Below are 17,089 nucleotides of genomic sequence, written 5' to 3'. Positions count from 1 at the left end.
GGAAACTGGGCTCCTAGGAGGGTCTCAGTGATAAGGGGGAATTGGTTGGCTCATGAGAGATGGAGATAGGGTTTTCACAAAGTTGGGCAGATACTCAGGTCCATGAGAATCTTGTCTCACCGGTATTGTTCCTATGCCTTACAGCTCAGAGTCTCCTGTTGATATACAAGCCATGCAAAGACTTCAGTCATCAGTGACAGTGAGCCATACACTGGAACCAAATATCCCCAGTCTTTCTCACTGGGTGTTTCCTCTCCTTGTTTCTCTACCTCTGGAATATGCCTGCCTGTTCTCACATTGACCCTCCACCTGGAATTCTAACTCATTGTTAAATGCCTCTTTCTCTGGGAAACCTGCACTGGCACTTCCACAAAGAATTATACCATATGTCTGCAAGCTCCCTTTGTATTTTGCACCTTTCATCATGTGTACTCTCTCATTTTCTGTACCCCAGCATTAAATAATGCTTGGCGTATAATAGGAGGTTAACAACCAATGTGGACTAAACAAATATAAACCTTGCTTGTCCCCACCCACACTACTACTGCTCAGAGTATTTGCTGGTCAGAGGCTATAAATTAGATGTTAATGAGACTGTCTCATTCACCTGAAGAAGCCTGAAAACAAAACTCCAGGCTTCTCTTTATGGGTACTCCAAAGAAACAGGAAATGCATGACAGATGTACAACAGAAGGGATGAAAGGATCAAGCTTCTATTTGAACAAAAGAGAAGTTCAAAGGGCTGTCCAGGCAGAAATGCAGGACAAGAAACAAGCAGTCAAAACATCCTCAAAATAGTAAAGGGAATTTATGAAAAGGCCACAGCTAACTTCATACAATGGTGAAAGACTGAAAATAAGACAAAGATACCCACTTTCACTGTGCTACTTCTTTTCAACATTGTAATGGAATTGTAATGAGCCATCAAGAGCAGGTAGATAGAAAAAGGAAGAAAAACCATCCAAATGGGTAACAAAGAAGTAAAAGTATCTCTATTTGCAGATGACATGAAAAAAATACACACACACAAACACCCCCCCACACACACACTTGAAGAATCTACATGAAAAACTATTAAACTAATAAATTCAGCAAACTTGCAGGATACAAAATCAACACAAAAATCAGTTATAATTCTATTTAATAGCAATGAACAATCCAAACATAGAATTAAGGAAACAATTCCATTTAAAACAGTGTCAAAAAGAATAAAGTACTGAGGCATGAATTTAACCAAGGAGGTACAAGACTTGTACACTAGAAATGACAAAACATTGCTGGAAGAAATAAAAGAAGACCAAAAGAAATGGAAACATCCCATTTTCATGGATTGAAAGACTTAATACTGTTAAGATAGTAATACTACCTAAAAGCTATCTAATATTTAATGCAGTCCCTATCAAAATCCTATCAGCCTTACAGGTAAAAAAGCAAAAAAGGACAAATGGGACTACATCAAACTTAAAAACTTTTATGGATCCAAGGATATAAACAACAGAACAAAAAGGCAACCTATGGGGTGGGAGAAAATATTTGCAAATAATATATCTGATAAGGCGTTATATCCAGAGTATGTAAAGAACTCTCACAATTCAATGACAACAAAAAAATTAAATAACCCAATTAAAAAAATGCACAAAGGACTTGAATAGATATTTCTCTAAGTGACATACAGATGACCAACAAGCATATGAAAATATGCTCAATGTCACTAATTCTCAGGGAAATGCTAATCAAAACCACAATGAGATTTTACCTCATATCCATATAGCATGGCTACTATAAAAAAAATGGAAAATAAGTGTTGATGACTATGTGGAGATATTGGAACCCTTGTGTACTATTGACAGGATTATAAAATGGTGTGGCTGTTATGAAAAATATATGGAATTTTCTCAAAAAATTAAAAATAGAAATGCTATATGATCTAGCAATCCCATTTCTGGATATATACTCAAAAGAACTGAAAGCAGGATTTTTAATAGATATTTGCACACCCATGTTCATAATGCCACTATTCACAGTGGCCTAGAGATAGAAGCAACCCAAGTGTTCATAGATTACAAACAAAATGTGGTATATACATACAATGGAATATTATTTAGCCTTAAAAAGGAAGGAATCCTGTCACAAGCTACAACATGGATGAGACTTGAGGACATTAGGCTGAGTGAAATAAACCAGTCACAAAAAGATAAATACTGCATGATTCTACTTGTATGAGGTACCGAAAGTAGTCAAATTCATAAAAACAGAAAGCAGAGTGCTGGATGCCAAGGCCTGGGGGAAAGAGGGAAAAGGGAAGTTGTCATTGAATGGACATAGAGTCTCAGTCATGCAAGATGAAAAAGTTCTGAACATCTGTTTCACAACAATGTGAATATACTTAACATGACTCAAATGTATGCTTAAAAATGGCTAGGATGATAATTTTTATGGCATGTATTTTTTTACCACAATAAAAAAATTAAAATGTAATTTAAAAAATCTCAAGTACAGCATAGAGAATATAGTCAATAGGCCATATAGTTTCTGTAACATCTTTCAATGTTGATAGATAGTAATTACACTTGTTGGGGTCAGCATTTAATAATATATATAACTGTGAAGTCACTATGTTGTATACTTGAAACCAATATAACATTATATATCAACTATACTTCAAATATACATATATAAAAGAAAAAGGCCTTAAAAAATCCCATCAGCCTTTTTGCAGTAAAGGGAAAGTTTATTCTAAAATGCGTAAGAAATTGCAAGGGACTTGAATAGCCAAAACAGTCATGAAAAAAAATTGGAGGGCTTACAGTTCCTTATTTCAAAACTTACTACAAAGTTATGATAATCAAAACAGTATAGTACTGGCATATGGATAAACAGATCAATAGAATAGAATCAAGAGTCCAGAAATAAACCCATACATTTATGTCAGTGACTTTCTACAAGATTGCCAAGACCATTCAATAGGGAAAGAACAGTCTCTTCAACACATGGTGCTGGGAAAACTGGATATCCACATGCAAAATAATGAAGTTGGACCCCTATCTCACACTTATAATGAGTTATAAGGAATACATATTTGATCATTCAGGTGAACAAATATATATTTCCCAGGTATATTTGGTCTTCATCCATGGTTCTGGAAAACACTGCAGAGTCTTTAAAGGTGAAATGGGGGTTCTGTCATATTAATGAGAGACTTTTGGACCCCACTCAAAGGCAGGGCTGGGAGATGAATCAGCCAACAGCCAATAATTTAGTCAATCATGACCATGCAATGAAGCCCTCACAAAAACCCCTGGCAAGAGCACTGCTTTCTTGGATCCTACTTCTCTGTCGGAGAGATCTTCTATCTATGCATGGGGAGCCAGAACACCTCCACGTGCCACTGAGTCAGGCCCCAAGCTCCAGGAGGACAGAAGCTCCTTTATTTGGGACCTTGCCCTATGTATCTTCATCTGGCTATTCACTTGTATCCTTTACAGTATCCTTTATTAAACTGATAAATGTAAGAGTTTTCCTAAGCTATGTGAGTGGCTCTAGCAAATTAATCCAACCTAAAAGGGAGGTTGTGGAAACCTCAAATCTGTAATTGGCATGTCAGAAGCACAGGTAACTGCCTCGGGCTTGTGACAGACATCTGGAGTTAGGGGTGGAGGACAGTCTTGTAGGATGGAGCCATTAACCTGGGGAGTCTGGTGCTGTCTCTGGGCAGATGATAGCGTCAGAATTGAGTTGAGTTCTTGGACACCCTGCTGGTGTTCAAGAATTGCTCAGTGTTGTGTGCGTGAAAAGACACCCACACCCAAAACACACATTAGAATCGGGTCTGGGAACCTGAAAGGAGTTACATTGTTACTGCCGCATAACACTACTGTTGTACATGTAGGAGAAAACACCAACAAACACCATGTGAGATATCATCAAAAACCAACTCAAAATGGATCAGAGACCTAAATGTAAGAGCTAAAACTATAAAACTCTTAGAAGAAAATATATGGGTAAGTCTTCATAACCTTGGACCAATAGATTCTCAGATATCACACCAAAAGCACAATCAACAAAAAGAAAGATAATAAATTAGACTGCATAAAAATTAAAACTTTTGTCAAAAGCACAGGCAACAAAAGCAAAAATAGACAACTAGGACTACCTCAAGCTAAAAATCTTCTACACAACAAAGGAAACAATTTAGAGTGAAAGGCAACCTGTGGAATGGGAGGAAATATTTTCAAACCACATATCTGATAAGGGGTTAATATTCAAAACATATAAGGAACTCCTTCAACAATATAGCAAAAAAATAACCCAACTGAAACATGGGCAAAGGATTTCAATAGATATTTCTCCAAAGAAGACATACAAATGACTAACAGATATATGAAAACATACTCAACATAGCTAATCATTAGGGAAATACAAATAAAACCACAACGAGATCACCATCTCACACCCATTAGGATATTAACCTGAAAATTAAGAGTTGCAATGAGAAGCAAACAAGTGTTTTTTAGGACCAAAGATTTGAGTAGAAACTGAAATAGTGTCCTGCACAGAACAGAATTTTTATGAGCAAAAGAAAGGTGGTCAATTACATAAGTTGAAGAAAAGAAAAAAATGTTTTCTATGGGTGCTAACATTAACAGCTATTCTGGGTTTTACATTGATTACTGATTCTGTCTTCAGAAAGTACCATCCATCAGTCTTGTGATCAGGATGTTTGTTCTCCTGCTGACTGCTCAAGCAATTGCTTAAAACAATTGTCATCTTGTCCAGTCCAAAGGTTTTGACTGCATTCAAACAAACTCAGTAGGGAAGTTTCTCTGCAGTGGCCATTCTGGCTGTTTTAAAATGGCCCCAGTCATGTCAATTTTTCACAATGACTACTATTTTTTTTAAAAAGTGTTGGTGAGGATTTGAAGTTGGAAGATTTGTACACTGTAGGTGAGAATATAAAATGTGCTGTCACTATAGAAAATATTATGGAAAGTTTCTCAAATAAAAACAGCAATGCCATATGATCCAACAGAAAGAAACGGTGTGATCCCAAAATACGCCTCTTTGACATAAAAATTATTTTGAACTGAAGGCAATTAAGAAGCAGCAAACCCAGAAAAAGCCCTCTTTTTCTGTCCAAAGGTAGGATATAAATTCTCCTTTTACTGGAGAGACTCTTACTAGGCCAGAGACCACATCAGACGCATCTGCAAGCAAACCTTACTCCATTCGTTTCTTCCCTTATAATTTACTGTCCCACAATTTTCTGCCCTTGGAGGCCTAAAACTGCTTTCCTTTATTCTGTTTTTTTTTTCTAAAATTTATCATTCTTTATTGAAGATGCTGGGGAAGCTGGAATTCTAAGCCACCACTTTGAGTGAATTTTGGTTTATGTTGCCCCTGTGTGATGTGTGCTATGTAAGTTAATAAATTATTTATCTCTTGTAATCTTTTTGTTAAAGAATCCCAGCTGACATGTACACAATGGAATGTTATTCCACCATTAAAAAGAAAGAAATCCTGCCATTCATGACAACATGGATGGACCTAGAGGGTACTATGGTAAGTGAAGTAAGTCAGGCAGAGAAAGACAAATACCATATGATTTCACTTATTTGTGGAATCTAAAAACAGAACAAAACAGAATGAACAAAGCAGCAGTAGACTCATAGACACAGAAGTGACTGGTGGTTGCCATGGGGGAGGGGTTGAGGTGGGTTGGTGGGAAGGGGAAGGGGGATAAAGAGGCACAAAAATTCTCAATCATAATATAACTTGATCAGGGGGATAGTAGTACAGCATGGAGAATATAGCCAATGATTCTGTAACATCTTCCTACACTGAGAGATAGTAACTGTACTAGTGGGGATGAGGATTTAATAATATGGGTAACTGTTGAAACACTGTGTTGCATATTTGAAACCAATATAAGATTGTATATCAACAATACTTCAATAAAAAATATATATAAAAGATATTAATAAAAAGGTTAAAAAAAAAAAAGCAATCCTGAGAAAGAAGAAGAAAGTGGGGGGAATCTCACTCCCCAACTTCAAGCTCTACTACAAAACCATAGTAATCAAGACAATTTGGTACTGGCACAAGAACAGAGCCACAGACCAGTGGAACAGATTAGAGACTCCAGACATTAACCCAAACATATATGGTCAATTAATATTCAATAAAGGAGCCATGGACATACAATGGGGAAATGACAGTCTCTTCAACAGATGGTGCTGGCAAAACTGGACAGTCACATGTAAGAGAATGAAACTGGATCACTGCCTAACCCCATACACAAAAGTAAATTCAAAATGGATCAAAGACCTGAATGTAAGTCATGAAACCATAAAACTCTTAGAAAAAAACATAGGCAAAAATCTCTTGGACATAAACATTAGCGACTTCTTCATGAACATATCTCCCCAGGTAAGAAAAACAAAAGCAAAAATGAACAAGTGGGACTATATCAAGCTGAAAAGCTTCTGTACAGCAAAGGACACTATCAAAAGAACAAAAAGGCATCCTACAGTATGGGAGAATATATTCGTAAATGACAGATCTGATAAAGGCTTGATATCCAAAATAAAGAGCTCACACACCTCAAAAACAAAAAGCAAATAATCTAATTAAAAAATGGGCAGAGGAGCTGAACAGACAGTTCTCCAAAGAAGAAATTCATGGCCAACAGACACATGAAAAGATGCTCCCCATCGCTAGTTATCAGAGAAATGCAAATTAAAACCACAATGAGATATCACCTCACACCAGTAAGGATGGCTACCATCCAAAAGACAAACAACAACAAATGTTGGCGAGGTTGTGGAGAAAGGGGAACCCTCCTACACTGCTAGTGGGAATGTAAATTAGTTCAACCATTGTGGAAAGCAATATGGAGGTTCCTCAAAATGCTCAAAATAGACTTACCATTTGACCCAGGAATTCCACTTCTAGGAATTTACCCTAAGGATGCAGCACTCCAGTTTGAAAAAGACAGTTGCACCCCTATGTTTATTGCAGCACTATTTACAAAAGCCAAGAAATGGAAGCAACCTAAGTGTCCATCAGTAGATGAATGGATAAAGAAGATGTGGTACATATACACAATGGAATATTATTCAGCCATAAGAAGAAAACAAATCCTACCATTTGCAACAACATGGATGGAGCTGGAGGGTATTATGCTCAGTGAAATAAGCCAAGCGGAGAAAGACAAATACCAAATGACTTCACTCATCTGTGGCATATAAGAACGAAGGAAAAACTGAAGGAACAAAACAGCAGCAGAATAATGGAACCCAAGAATGGACTAACAGTTACCAAAGGGAAAGAGACTGGGGAGAATGGGAGGGTAGGGAGGGATAAGGGTGGGAAAGAAGAAAGGGGGTATTATGATTAGCATTTATAATGTGGGGGGGTGGGGGAAAGGGGAGGGTTGTGCAACACAGAGAAAACAAGTAGTGATTCTACAACATCTTACTATGCTGATGGACAGTGACTGTAATGGGGTTTATGGGGGGGACTTGGGGTAGGGGAGAGCCTAGTAAACATGTTCTTCATGTAAAAAAAAAAAAGAGAAGAAAAAGTAAAGTAAAAGAAGTGAAAGTAAAGATTGAAAGGGCAGATAGAGTGAAGAGGTCACTGAGCAGGAAGAAGATTTTGATTAGAGAATGGAGAGATGAAGAGGAGGAAGAAGAGCCTTTCTCCTTCCTCTGTAGTTTGGAATAGGTAATGAATCTGACCTGTCCCAGCAGGCTTGGTGATATTCCCTTTCTGAACCATTGCCTGTCCAGAGCCTCAGAAGTTCCATCATGGAACAGAGCCTTCTTCATCTCTTCATTCCATTGTGGTTTAGGAATTCCTCTACCTTACCATCACTTTCTGTCATCCTAACAGGAAAGAAGTCTCTATTAGTCTACTAGGGCTGCCATAACAAAATACCATCAACTGGGTACTTAAACAACAGAATTTATTTTTTCACAGTTCTGGAGGCTGGAAGTCTCAGATCAAGGTGCTGATCAGTTTTGTTCCTGGTGAGGTCTCTTTTCTTGGCTTGCAGTTAGCTACCTTTCTGCTCTGTCCTCAAATAAGCTTAATTCTGTGCATGCTAAGAATGGATGGAGCTGTTGAGAGGAAGATCTCTCTTTCTCTTCTTACAGGGCCTCCAGTTATTTCAGATTAGGGCACCCTCCTTATGACCTATTTCACCTTAATGAACTCCTATTTCCAAATACAGTCACATTGGAAATTAAGACTTCACTATGTGGGTTTTGGGGGCACGATATGGTCTGTAGCACAGTGATCTTCAATGTGGCCCTAAGAAAAGGGGAGACTCAACTTCACCATCACACAGGTCAGAAAAACATTCTCTTGTTTTTTTTACATTTCCCTTTCCTACTGTAATGGTTGTTTAAAATACAGCTCCCCACACCCTCAAAGAAGATTCATACCTACATGTGTGTATTCCAAGATGTAGAGATTAATATGAAAATACCTCAAAATGTCAACTGCCTTGAAATTCAAGACCTTCATTTGAAGCTCATGTTCTAGATAGCTTCACCTGTTGTTGGAGCTACCTTGGTTGCTGGGGGACTTATCTCTGTCTACTCCTATAGGTTACCTGTGACTGAGAATTTGCTTGCGTGTTATCCTTGACATCAGGAAAGCCACTCTGGTGTTTACATCAATTGCTTACCAGACCTCTCATTCTTCCTTTACCAGAATCTTTGTATTTGTAGGGTGTCCTGTTTTCCTGCCTAGAAATCTTACCTAGTGTCTTACCTGGGCCCTTGGTCCACTGGTTTCCAGATTTAGGTAGGCTTTTGATTTAAGCTGTTTTATCTACTTTTCATACTCATAAAATTTTGAAATTTGATGATTTTGTTTTTTAAAAGCAACTCACAGTTAATATATCATGCTGAATATATTTTCCTGTATTACTAATCATGCCATTTATAGATTGACCAAACTTAGACATAGATCCTCTACCTGATATGTATTTGTTTTCATAAGTGCCCAGAAGTTTCCAGTATTTGTTTTCATAAGTAAAATATTTTATAAAGTATACATATAGCTGATAAGTCTGTTTACAATTCTTAGATCTCATAAATGGCAATAAAGTTTCTTAAATACCTTTCAAAAAAAAAAACAGCTGAAAACCTAAGATGGGTAGACATTAAGTTCTGTCCGTCTTAAACAGCAGTCTCACTTCTGGGTGTTTATATATAAGAACTGAAATCAGGATATTGAAGAGATGTTTGCACTCCCGTATTCACTGCAGTCTTCTTCACAATAGCCAAGATGTGAAAACAACCTAAATATCCATAAAAAAGTATGGTATACAGGCCCCCTTGACCCTACCCCTCATATAGAGAAGTGGGATGTTCCTATGAAACTTTTCCTAAGTTGAAATGGTTTAAAGCCAAAGAAGCAATTACCATTAATTTATATGGAAAACTTTTTTAGCATTCCCAGACCTCAAAAATAACCTTGGACTTTTGGATACTTCTTGCTAAGGGACACACAGAGTAAACCGAGATGAAGGAGATACTCAGAGACACAGTTCAAAGCTGTGGAGGCTTGATGCTGATAGCAGTTCCCGGGGAAGGAACTTGGCAGGGCCACTAGTACTGCTCTAGGTACCTGCTGCCTCTATAAGGGCTCGCTACAAAACAAAAGCTAAAGGATATTTTCACTTTTTGTGTTTTTTCATAAAAGTGAAAATCCTCTTATGCTTTATTTTGGTTGGCGAGAGAACACGTACTAATGTACATCTTTTCATAAAAGTGAAGTGGTGTAATGTGAATTTTTGAAAAGCCAGGAATACCTGAATATGTACAACAGAGTATCCCCTAGCTTTAAAAAAGGAAATCCTGCCATGTGCAACAAGGATGAATCTTGAAGACATTATGCTAAGTAAAATAAGCTAGTCACAGAAGGACAAATACTGTGCGATGCCACGTTCTTGTATTTGGTCTTTGTCTCTGTTCCTGACACAGAACTCCTAAAACCCTTGGGATTTCCTAAGTAATGAGAATGATAAAGGTGTCTTTTGTTGTTTATAACATGCCCCTTTCAACTATACTTGAATTTATGTTAATTGGTGATTTTTAGAAAGGCTTTAGGGAAGGGGTTTGGTTGCCAGGGTAACCAACCCAGTAAGTGTTTCACCTTTCAGAACCACTACTGACCTTCAGCACAGAAGAGGGACTAGAGATTGGCTTAATAACTAATGTCTAGTTATTTAATCAATCATGCCTAAATAATGAACCCTCTACAAAAGTCCCCAACGACTAGGTACAGAGCGTTTCTGGCGTGAACAAGAAGGCATTCATGTGACAGTGAGTGGCACACCCAACTCTACAAGGTCAGAAGCTCCTGTGCTCAGGACCCTTCCAGGCTTTGCCCTATATATCTCTTCATCTGTCCATTCTTTTCCTTTATCATCCTTTGTAATAAACCAGTAATCTATTAAGTGTTTCCTGAGTTCTGGAGCCATTCCAGTAAATTATTGAACCCGAGGTGGGGATCGTGGAAACCTCTTATTTATGGTCTGACAGAAGCATAGGTGACAACCTGTACTTGGTGATTGGCATCCAAAATGGGGACAGTCTTGTGGGACTGGGCCCTTAACTTGTGGGACCTGATACTATCCCTAAACAGACAATGTCAGAATTGAGTTAAATTGTAGGACACCTAGCTAGTGTCAGAAAACTGCCTGGGGTGTGGGGCAACACCCTCTCCCTGCCACATTTGAAGTACAGAGTGTTCTATAAGTAGTGAGAAAAGGAAAGTAAGTTTTTCTTTCCAGTTATGTAAGTAGTCAAACACACAGAGGTAGAGAGTGGAATGGTGATATGAAGGGTTGGGAGCAGGAAGAAAAGGGGAATTGCTGTTCAACAGGTATGAAGTTTCAATTATGGAAGGTGATTGAGCTCTAGAGATCTGTGCAACACTGTGCCTACAGTTAATAATACTGTACTGCACACATAAAATTTTGTTAAGAATAGATCTATTAAGCATTCTTACCACAATAAAAAGGAAATTAAAATTTTTGTGAATCAAAGGACACTATCAATCAAAGTACAGACAAGCTACAGAATAGCTTGAAATACTTGAAATCATGTATCTGATAAGGGTCTTATATCCAGAATATAAAAAGAACTTGTAACAACAGAAAGATAAGCAACCCAACTTAAAATGAGTAAAAGACTTGAACAGACATTTCTCCAAAGAAGGAAGATAAATGGCCAACAAGTACATGCAATGATGCCCAACATTATTAGTCAATAGGGAAATGCAAATCAAAATCACAGTGAGATACACTTTATGCTCACTAGGCTGACTATAATCAAAGCAATGGAAAATAAATACTGACAAGGATGCAGAAAAATTGGAACCCTTGTATGTTGCCAGTAGAAATATAAAATGGCTCACTCAGCTGTTGTAGAAAACAATTTGGTAGTTCCTCAAAAAGTTAAACACAGAATTACCATGTGATCTAGTAATTGCACTCCTTGGAATATACTTGAAAAAAATGAAAACATGTATTGAAATAAAAACTTGCAAATATTCATAACAGCACTTATTCACAGCAGCCACAAGGTGGAAACAACCCAAATGTCCTTCAATTTATGAATACACAAATGTGATGTGACCATACAATGGAATATTATTCACCCATAAAAAAGGAAGTACTGATACACAGTAGACTTTGGATGAACTTTTAAATATTACGCTAAGCAAAAGCAGTCAGACACAAAAGGTTACACATTGTATGACTCCATTTATATGAAAACTCCAGAATAGGTAAATCCATAGAGAGAGAAAGTAGATTAATGGTTACCAGGGACTAGAAGGAAGAGAAATGGGGAGTGACTATTTTATGGGTATGGGTTTCCCTTTTGGGTGACAAAAATGTTTTGGAACTGGGTAAGAGGTGATAGTTGCACAACATTGTGAATGTACTAAATGCCACTAGATTGTTTATCTTCAAATGGTTAATGCACATTATGTGAATTTTACCTCAATTAACAAAAAGTAAGAAGCAATAAGAAAACAAGACACACAGGTGTCAGAAAAAGGGATACATTTACAAATTAAAAAGTCCCTAAACTCTAGCTGGAGGGAGAGGCAGGAGGGGTACAGCAAGTATTAGCAGGTCCTCAAAGAGCCTAAGCTTGCTCCTGTAGAAACCCTGAATACCAGCCTATGAGGTCAGCTCCTACCCCATGGCCAATCCCTCTTTCAGTCCAAAAAGGAATCCCTCTACTGGCCATAGTCCTCAGTCCTCTTGCCAGTCATCGTGTGCCCACGCAGGCATAGGAGAAAAGTACTCAAAGCCTGGCCCTTTATAGCATAGGGCATGCAAAAACATCACGAGGTCCTGGGGCAACGGGTCCTGTCGTACCAGCCGGCACTCTGCACAGAGAGGGTCTATTTCTTGATTCACAACATCTGTTTCTGCCGCATTCCCTGGTGCCAAGGCCACTGTGTCCAAATCCTGAAGGGATACTTCATCTGCTCCATCCATCTTCTGTGTAGATGCAGCCAACTCTTCCAAGTGGTCCTTACCCAGCTTTGAAGAGGGAACTGTAGAGTCTGTGAGTGCTGGGGACAGGTCACCCTCACAAAGATCTAGCACATCCAAGTTCTGCTTGGCCTGGTGCTCTGCCACGAGGTCCCGCAGCAGCTCCTCATCAGTTTTGGGAATGTGGCCTCCCTGACCTCTGGAGGGGCCCCAGGCAACTGAGTTGTAGATGGGGTCATTGAGGATGGGGTGGCCCAGGAACTGGAGGTGGACTCGGATCTGGTGGGTGCGGCCTGTAAGTGGTCGGCACCGGACCACACTGGAATGGCCATTGTAGCTCAGTCTCTGGAACACTGTCTCACACGGCTTGCCCCGAGTATCTACCCGGCACACCCCCACCTTGTAAGACACTACCAGGATGGGCTCCTTGCAGGTCACTTCCTCAGCAGGGAACTCTCCCTCTACCCGGCACACATACTCCTTTCCCAGCTATACAGGAGGCAAGAGGGAGAGAGTCAGAACAAAGCCTGAACTCACAAAGCCCAGACCCTCTGCAGTGATGAGGATTGCAACAATGTCAGACAGAAGAGAATGTAAACCCAGCTCCACTGTTTGCCAGAATCAGTTCCTGACTCTGGGTACACTACTTAAATCCCATTAACTTGTCCAGAAAATGTAAGGTTAGAAAAGCATTTCCCTTATAGGACTGTTACAAAGATTCAGTAAATTAGACTCTAATGTACTTGGTACTGGGTCTGGTATACAGTATACACTTAATAAATGTATCACAATCAGATCCAGAATGATAAGTCTCAAGACCACAATCACCACATTTACCTCTTCTACCCAAGACTCTTCCAACTTCATCCAGAAGTTACCCAAGTAGGCTCTCCCCACAATCTTAAAAATCTTGCTCAGCCTGTCAATGCTTTAAAACTTCAAAACAGCAAACTGCCAAGAAAGGCTGTGTGTGCCATCTCTACAGAGTTGCTGAAACATAATGAGATAATAACCTGTCTTTGGCACATTTTTCAGGAAGGTGTTAACCTTCCTGAAGGTAGGAAACTTGGCTAGATAAATATGAAGGCCCATTTCAGGTGGAACTCAGTGACCATCTTCTGACACAGAGGACCTTTTTTGGCCCAGGAAGTAGCCTGCAAGAGATAAAAGTTTGGCTCACCTGGCGGTCCCGAACCTGCTCATGAATTCTCTCAGAAACAGCTGCTGTCTTGGCAAACATAAGGACCCCAGAGGTAAGGCGGTCAAGCCGATGCAATGGGTGTAGTTCCTTAAGTTGGTGCTCCTTGCCCAGGATGAAGATAACTGTGTTGTGTCGGAAGCGGCCACAAGGGTGGACAGGAATGGAAGAAGGCTTATCTACAACTACCATGTCTTCGTCCTCAGCTAGTAGGCGGATAGGCTCAGCTGTGACTGGTGGTTCATGCCTGTGTACTGTGTTCTTCAAGAAGTCATTGTCCTGTGTATGACATAGGCAACAAACAGGTCAGCCCAGAGGCCAGGAACTATTATTAGTCAACTTCATACACAGCTTCTTGTTCTCTATGGACATGGAAGAATGGTCACAGTACATTCTTAAGCAGAAAAGCAGTGTGTATAGTGTATTCATTTTGTAAAACTAAGGACAGCACACAGGCAGACAGCAGGCATTGAAAAAGTACTAAAAGGCTACACACATTAATGTGAGTAAGAATCTCTATGAGTGGTGGGATTATGGATGTTTTTTGGTTTTGCTTCTATGTATTTTCTCTACAATATAGTTATATTTAAAAGGTAAATTGTTCTAAAATGAAGAAATCTCTCCATAAATCATCACTTACTGTGACCCTGAACAAACAACACCAAGCTGTAGACCGAGAGATCTGTCCGTCTAGATCTGGATTTGCCACAGGCTCATCCCATGACCTTGGGCAAGTCACTTAACTTCTCTGTTGCCTTATCTGTAAAATGGGAGGGTTAAAACAGACCTGTGCTTTTCAAAACTGAGATGGGAGAGGTAATTCAAATCACCCATTCCCCAAATGCTGGTATCACCTTGTCTCCATTCATAACTGTTATAAGCCAGTATGACTGACAGGGGTGTACAGCAGCTGTGACTGGATTTTAAAGAAGGTTGAAGCACTGGGCTAGACAATCCTAGTCTCAACTGCTTACACTTCACAATTGTATCATATCAGGCTCTATGATAAATAACGTGAGTAGTAATTATAAGAACAGCCTTTGGAGGTGACACTGTTGCCTTATCTCTCTGAGGTTTATCTATGCTCAGTTTCTTCACAGGCAAAAGGAGGGGCAAGGCTGTCATAGAATTAAATGTTAAAGTACATAAAATGCTTAACTCTGCCCAGCACACATAAGGAAAGATATATGATAGCCTCTGTTAATACTATTTGTACAGAGATCTATAATGGAAGTTAGAAAGTGATCAGTGTTACTGCCACAAGACAGTACATAAAACGAGCTCTGACAATTCCAACTTGTCCCTTACAAACAAGGAAACCGCCTTCGGGGAGATAAATGGTTTGAATTCTGAAGCAAAGTCTACTTGAAGAGACGGGGTAGGATGAAAAGGCTAAAAAATAAGAGTGTTTCAAGGGAAAGTAAGAACTCTTCAGAATAACCCCTAATTTACTCCAGTACCTATACCCTATCAACTCTGAAAAAAAACAAAACAAAAAAACCCTGCCCCTGTTCCTCGCCCAATTCTGGCCAGCCCGATCAGGACTCCACCTTGAGCACAATGTTGAGGTCCTGTACTGGCTCCTCGTTGAGGTGCAGGCGCCTTGCCCGGACCGCGGCCTCGTAGTAGGCCAGGGGCTGGGCTCGGAACTCGGTGCTGAAGACATGCATCAAGCTGTGGCCCACCCAACGGCCTTTGCAGTAGGTTTGGAAGTCAAAATAATAGGGCCTCACTTTGCGCAGGCCACCCTCGAAATAGTAGCTGGTCTCTGCAAAGTGCTCATCGCCGAAGCTCACCCTAGCCCGCCGCTTCTTCGGGGGCGGTACGACGCGCTCCCTGGTTGCGCCCCGACGCTTCTTCCGCTTGTCTGGGCCGGGCGTCGCAGCCGGGGCCTGCTCCCCGCTCCCTGCGGCCTGCTTCTCGTCCTCGCCGACCCGCTCCACTCCGGGGCCAGCAGGTTCCGGGCGCCCTAGGGGCCGCTCACCCCTTGAGTCGCCACCCGCGTCTCCATTTTGCTGAGCCGGAGCCTTCAGCCCTCTTGCTCCGCCGGCCTCGGTCCAAAGTGTTTCCGCCATCGGACCACTACGACCACCCCAAGTCCTGGCAAAGCTCAGGCGCTGGAGGTTAAAGTACCTTTGCACAGTAACTGGGAGACACGCGAGGCCGCCAAACCGCATGACCTCAAGGCCCCACTCCAGAGTCGCGGTCTAAGGACGTCACTGGACACCAGCCAATCAGTGAGGCCCAGTGCCGAGGCGGGGGCTGCGAAGAGAAGGAGTCAGGGCGGGCGTTGCATGAGTGGAGTTGAAAGGCTGTGAAAATGACTCACTAGATGGGTAGATTTCACATAGATACCTCACAATCTCTTGGGTCTGGAAACACTTGAAGGATCTTTATTCAAAACAAAACAGAATGAGGGCTGCTAAACTCTGAATATACTAAAAAGCACTGTTGTGTACTTTAAACATAGTGAATTTTGTAGTATGTGACTTATGACCCAATAAAGCTGTTATATATGTATTTAAACACACACACACACCAGAAACAATGTTTTTACACCGTCCTTCCCCCTAACAGTATGAGAAAGATTAGAGATCTCCCATTTGCCTCCCATATGTTCCTGTCCTCATATTAAAACTAAGTGAATCTCGTGCGTTTTTCAGAGCTCTTAAATGCAAAATGCTGAAACCAAGTGTGGATAAAGTGAAGGTTCCTGTGGCCAGGATTCTCACCTGGCCCTGGTCGGCTGGTTCACTACACACGTGTGGGCAGTACGTTGCTATTGACTGTATGTAAAGATCTCCGCCCAGTGCTCTGGATGACAAGGTGGCATGGCTGCAAGGCTGCTGCACAGCTGCACAGCTGCAGAAGAGCAGAGACTGGAGTGGTGGCAGCGCCGAGGACAGAGACTGAGATGGCTGTGGGGGTAGAGAGACCCAGAGGCAGAGACCGGATTGCTGCATGCAGATGCACTCTGAGTGGACAGGATTCTGGTGATTGGCCTGCCACGGTAGGAATAAAGCTGGGTATAAATCCTTTCACCCCAAGAATGTTCCGTTGTCATTTTTAGGTTTCACTGAATATTGAACTTGTTTCCCGGGCTGAAACCCACTGGCAAGACACCAAGTCTGGTTAACTTCATCAAATAGGGGATTATTGAGAGGATGTTAGTGTATCATAAAGTTCACAAAAGACCTGGAGAGCAAGCTCAGAAACAGCCAAATCAAGAGAAGCCAAGGACTCTGAGAACCAGTCACATGACAAAAGGATGAATTGTATGGCATTTGAATTATATTTCAGTAGAGTTGTAGTGGTCGGCTACTACTATATTTAAAAAAAAAATTGAATATTTTTTTAAGAGGATG

The 17,089-nt window shown here is 40.5% G+C and overlaps 1 protein-coding gene across 3 annotated transcripts; it reads right to left on the bottom strand.

Annotated features, from left to right (window-relative positions):
* Positions 1–11,521: 11,521 nt before the first annotated feature.
* On the bottom strand, positions 11,522–15,945 carry RPUSD2 (RNA pseudouridine synthase domain containing 2). Of its 3 annotated transcripts, none has more exons than XM_017663593.3 (3): positions 15,275–15,945; positions 13,707–14,003; positions 11,522–13,015 (listed from the first exon to the last, which is right to left on the bottom strand). In XM_017663593.3, the coding sequence occupies exons 1-3, from the start codon at positions 15,899–15,901 to the stop codon at positions 12,281–12,283; spliced, it is 1,659 nt and encodes a 552-aa protein (XP_017519082.2). In that variant the 5' UTR covers positions 15,902–15,945; the 3' UTR covers positions 11,522–12,280. The 3 variants fall into 3 exon arrangements, with proteins under 3 accessions (XP_017519082.2, XP_073067745.1, XP_017519083.2); XM_073211644.1 differs by having other exon boundaries at positions 15,458–15,945; XM_017663594.3 differs by having other exon boundaries at positions 15,521–15,944.
* Positions 15,946–17,089: the final 1,144 nt, after the last annotated feature.

Source organism: Manis javanica, chromosome 8 (assembly GCF_040802235.1).
Source record: "Manis javanica isolate MJ-LG chromosome 8, MJ_LKY, whole genome shotgun sequence".
Lineage (NCBI taxonomy): Eukaryota > Metazoa > Chordata > Mammalia > Pholidota > Manidae > Manis > Manis javanica.
The sequence above is the reverse complement of the archived record's forward strand: the minus strand, read 5'-3'. Positions and strand labels throughout refer to the sequence as shown.

Excerpts from the sequence above, each read along its gene's own strand:
- RPUSD2 (XM_017663593.3), bottom strand. The coding sequence starts at position 15,901 with ATGCGGTTTGGCGGCCTCGCGTGTCTCCCAGTTACTGTGCAAAGGTAC. Across the intron at positions 14,004-15,274 it reads ACCTCAACATTGTGCTCAAG|GACAATGACTTCTTGAAGAA; the intron begins GTGGAGTCCTGA and ends TGTCATACACAG. Across the intron at positions 13,016-13,706 it reads AGCAGGTTCGGGACCGCCAG|CTGGGAAAGGAGTATGTGTG; the intron begins GTGAGCCAAACT and ends CCTCCTGTATAG.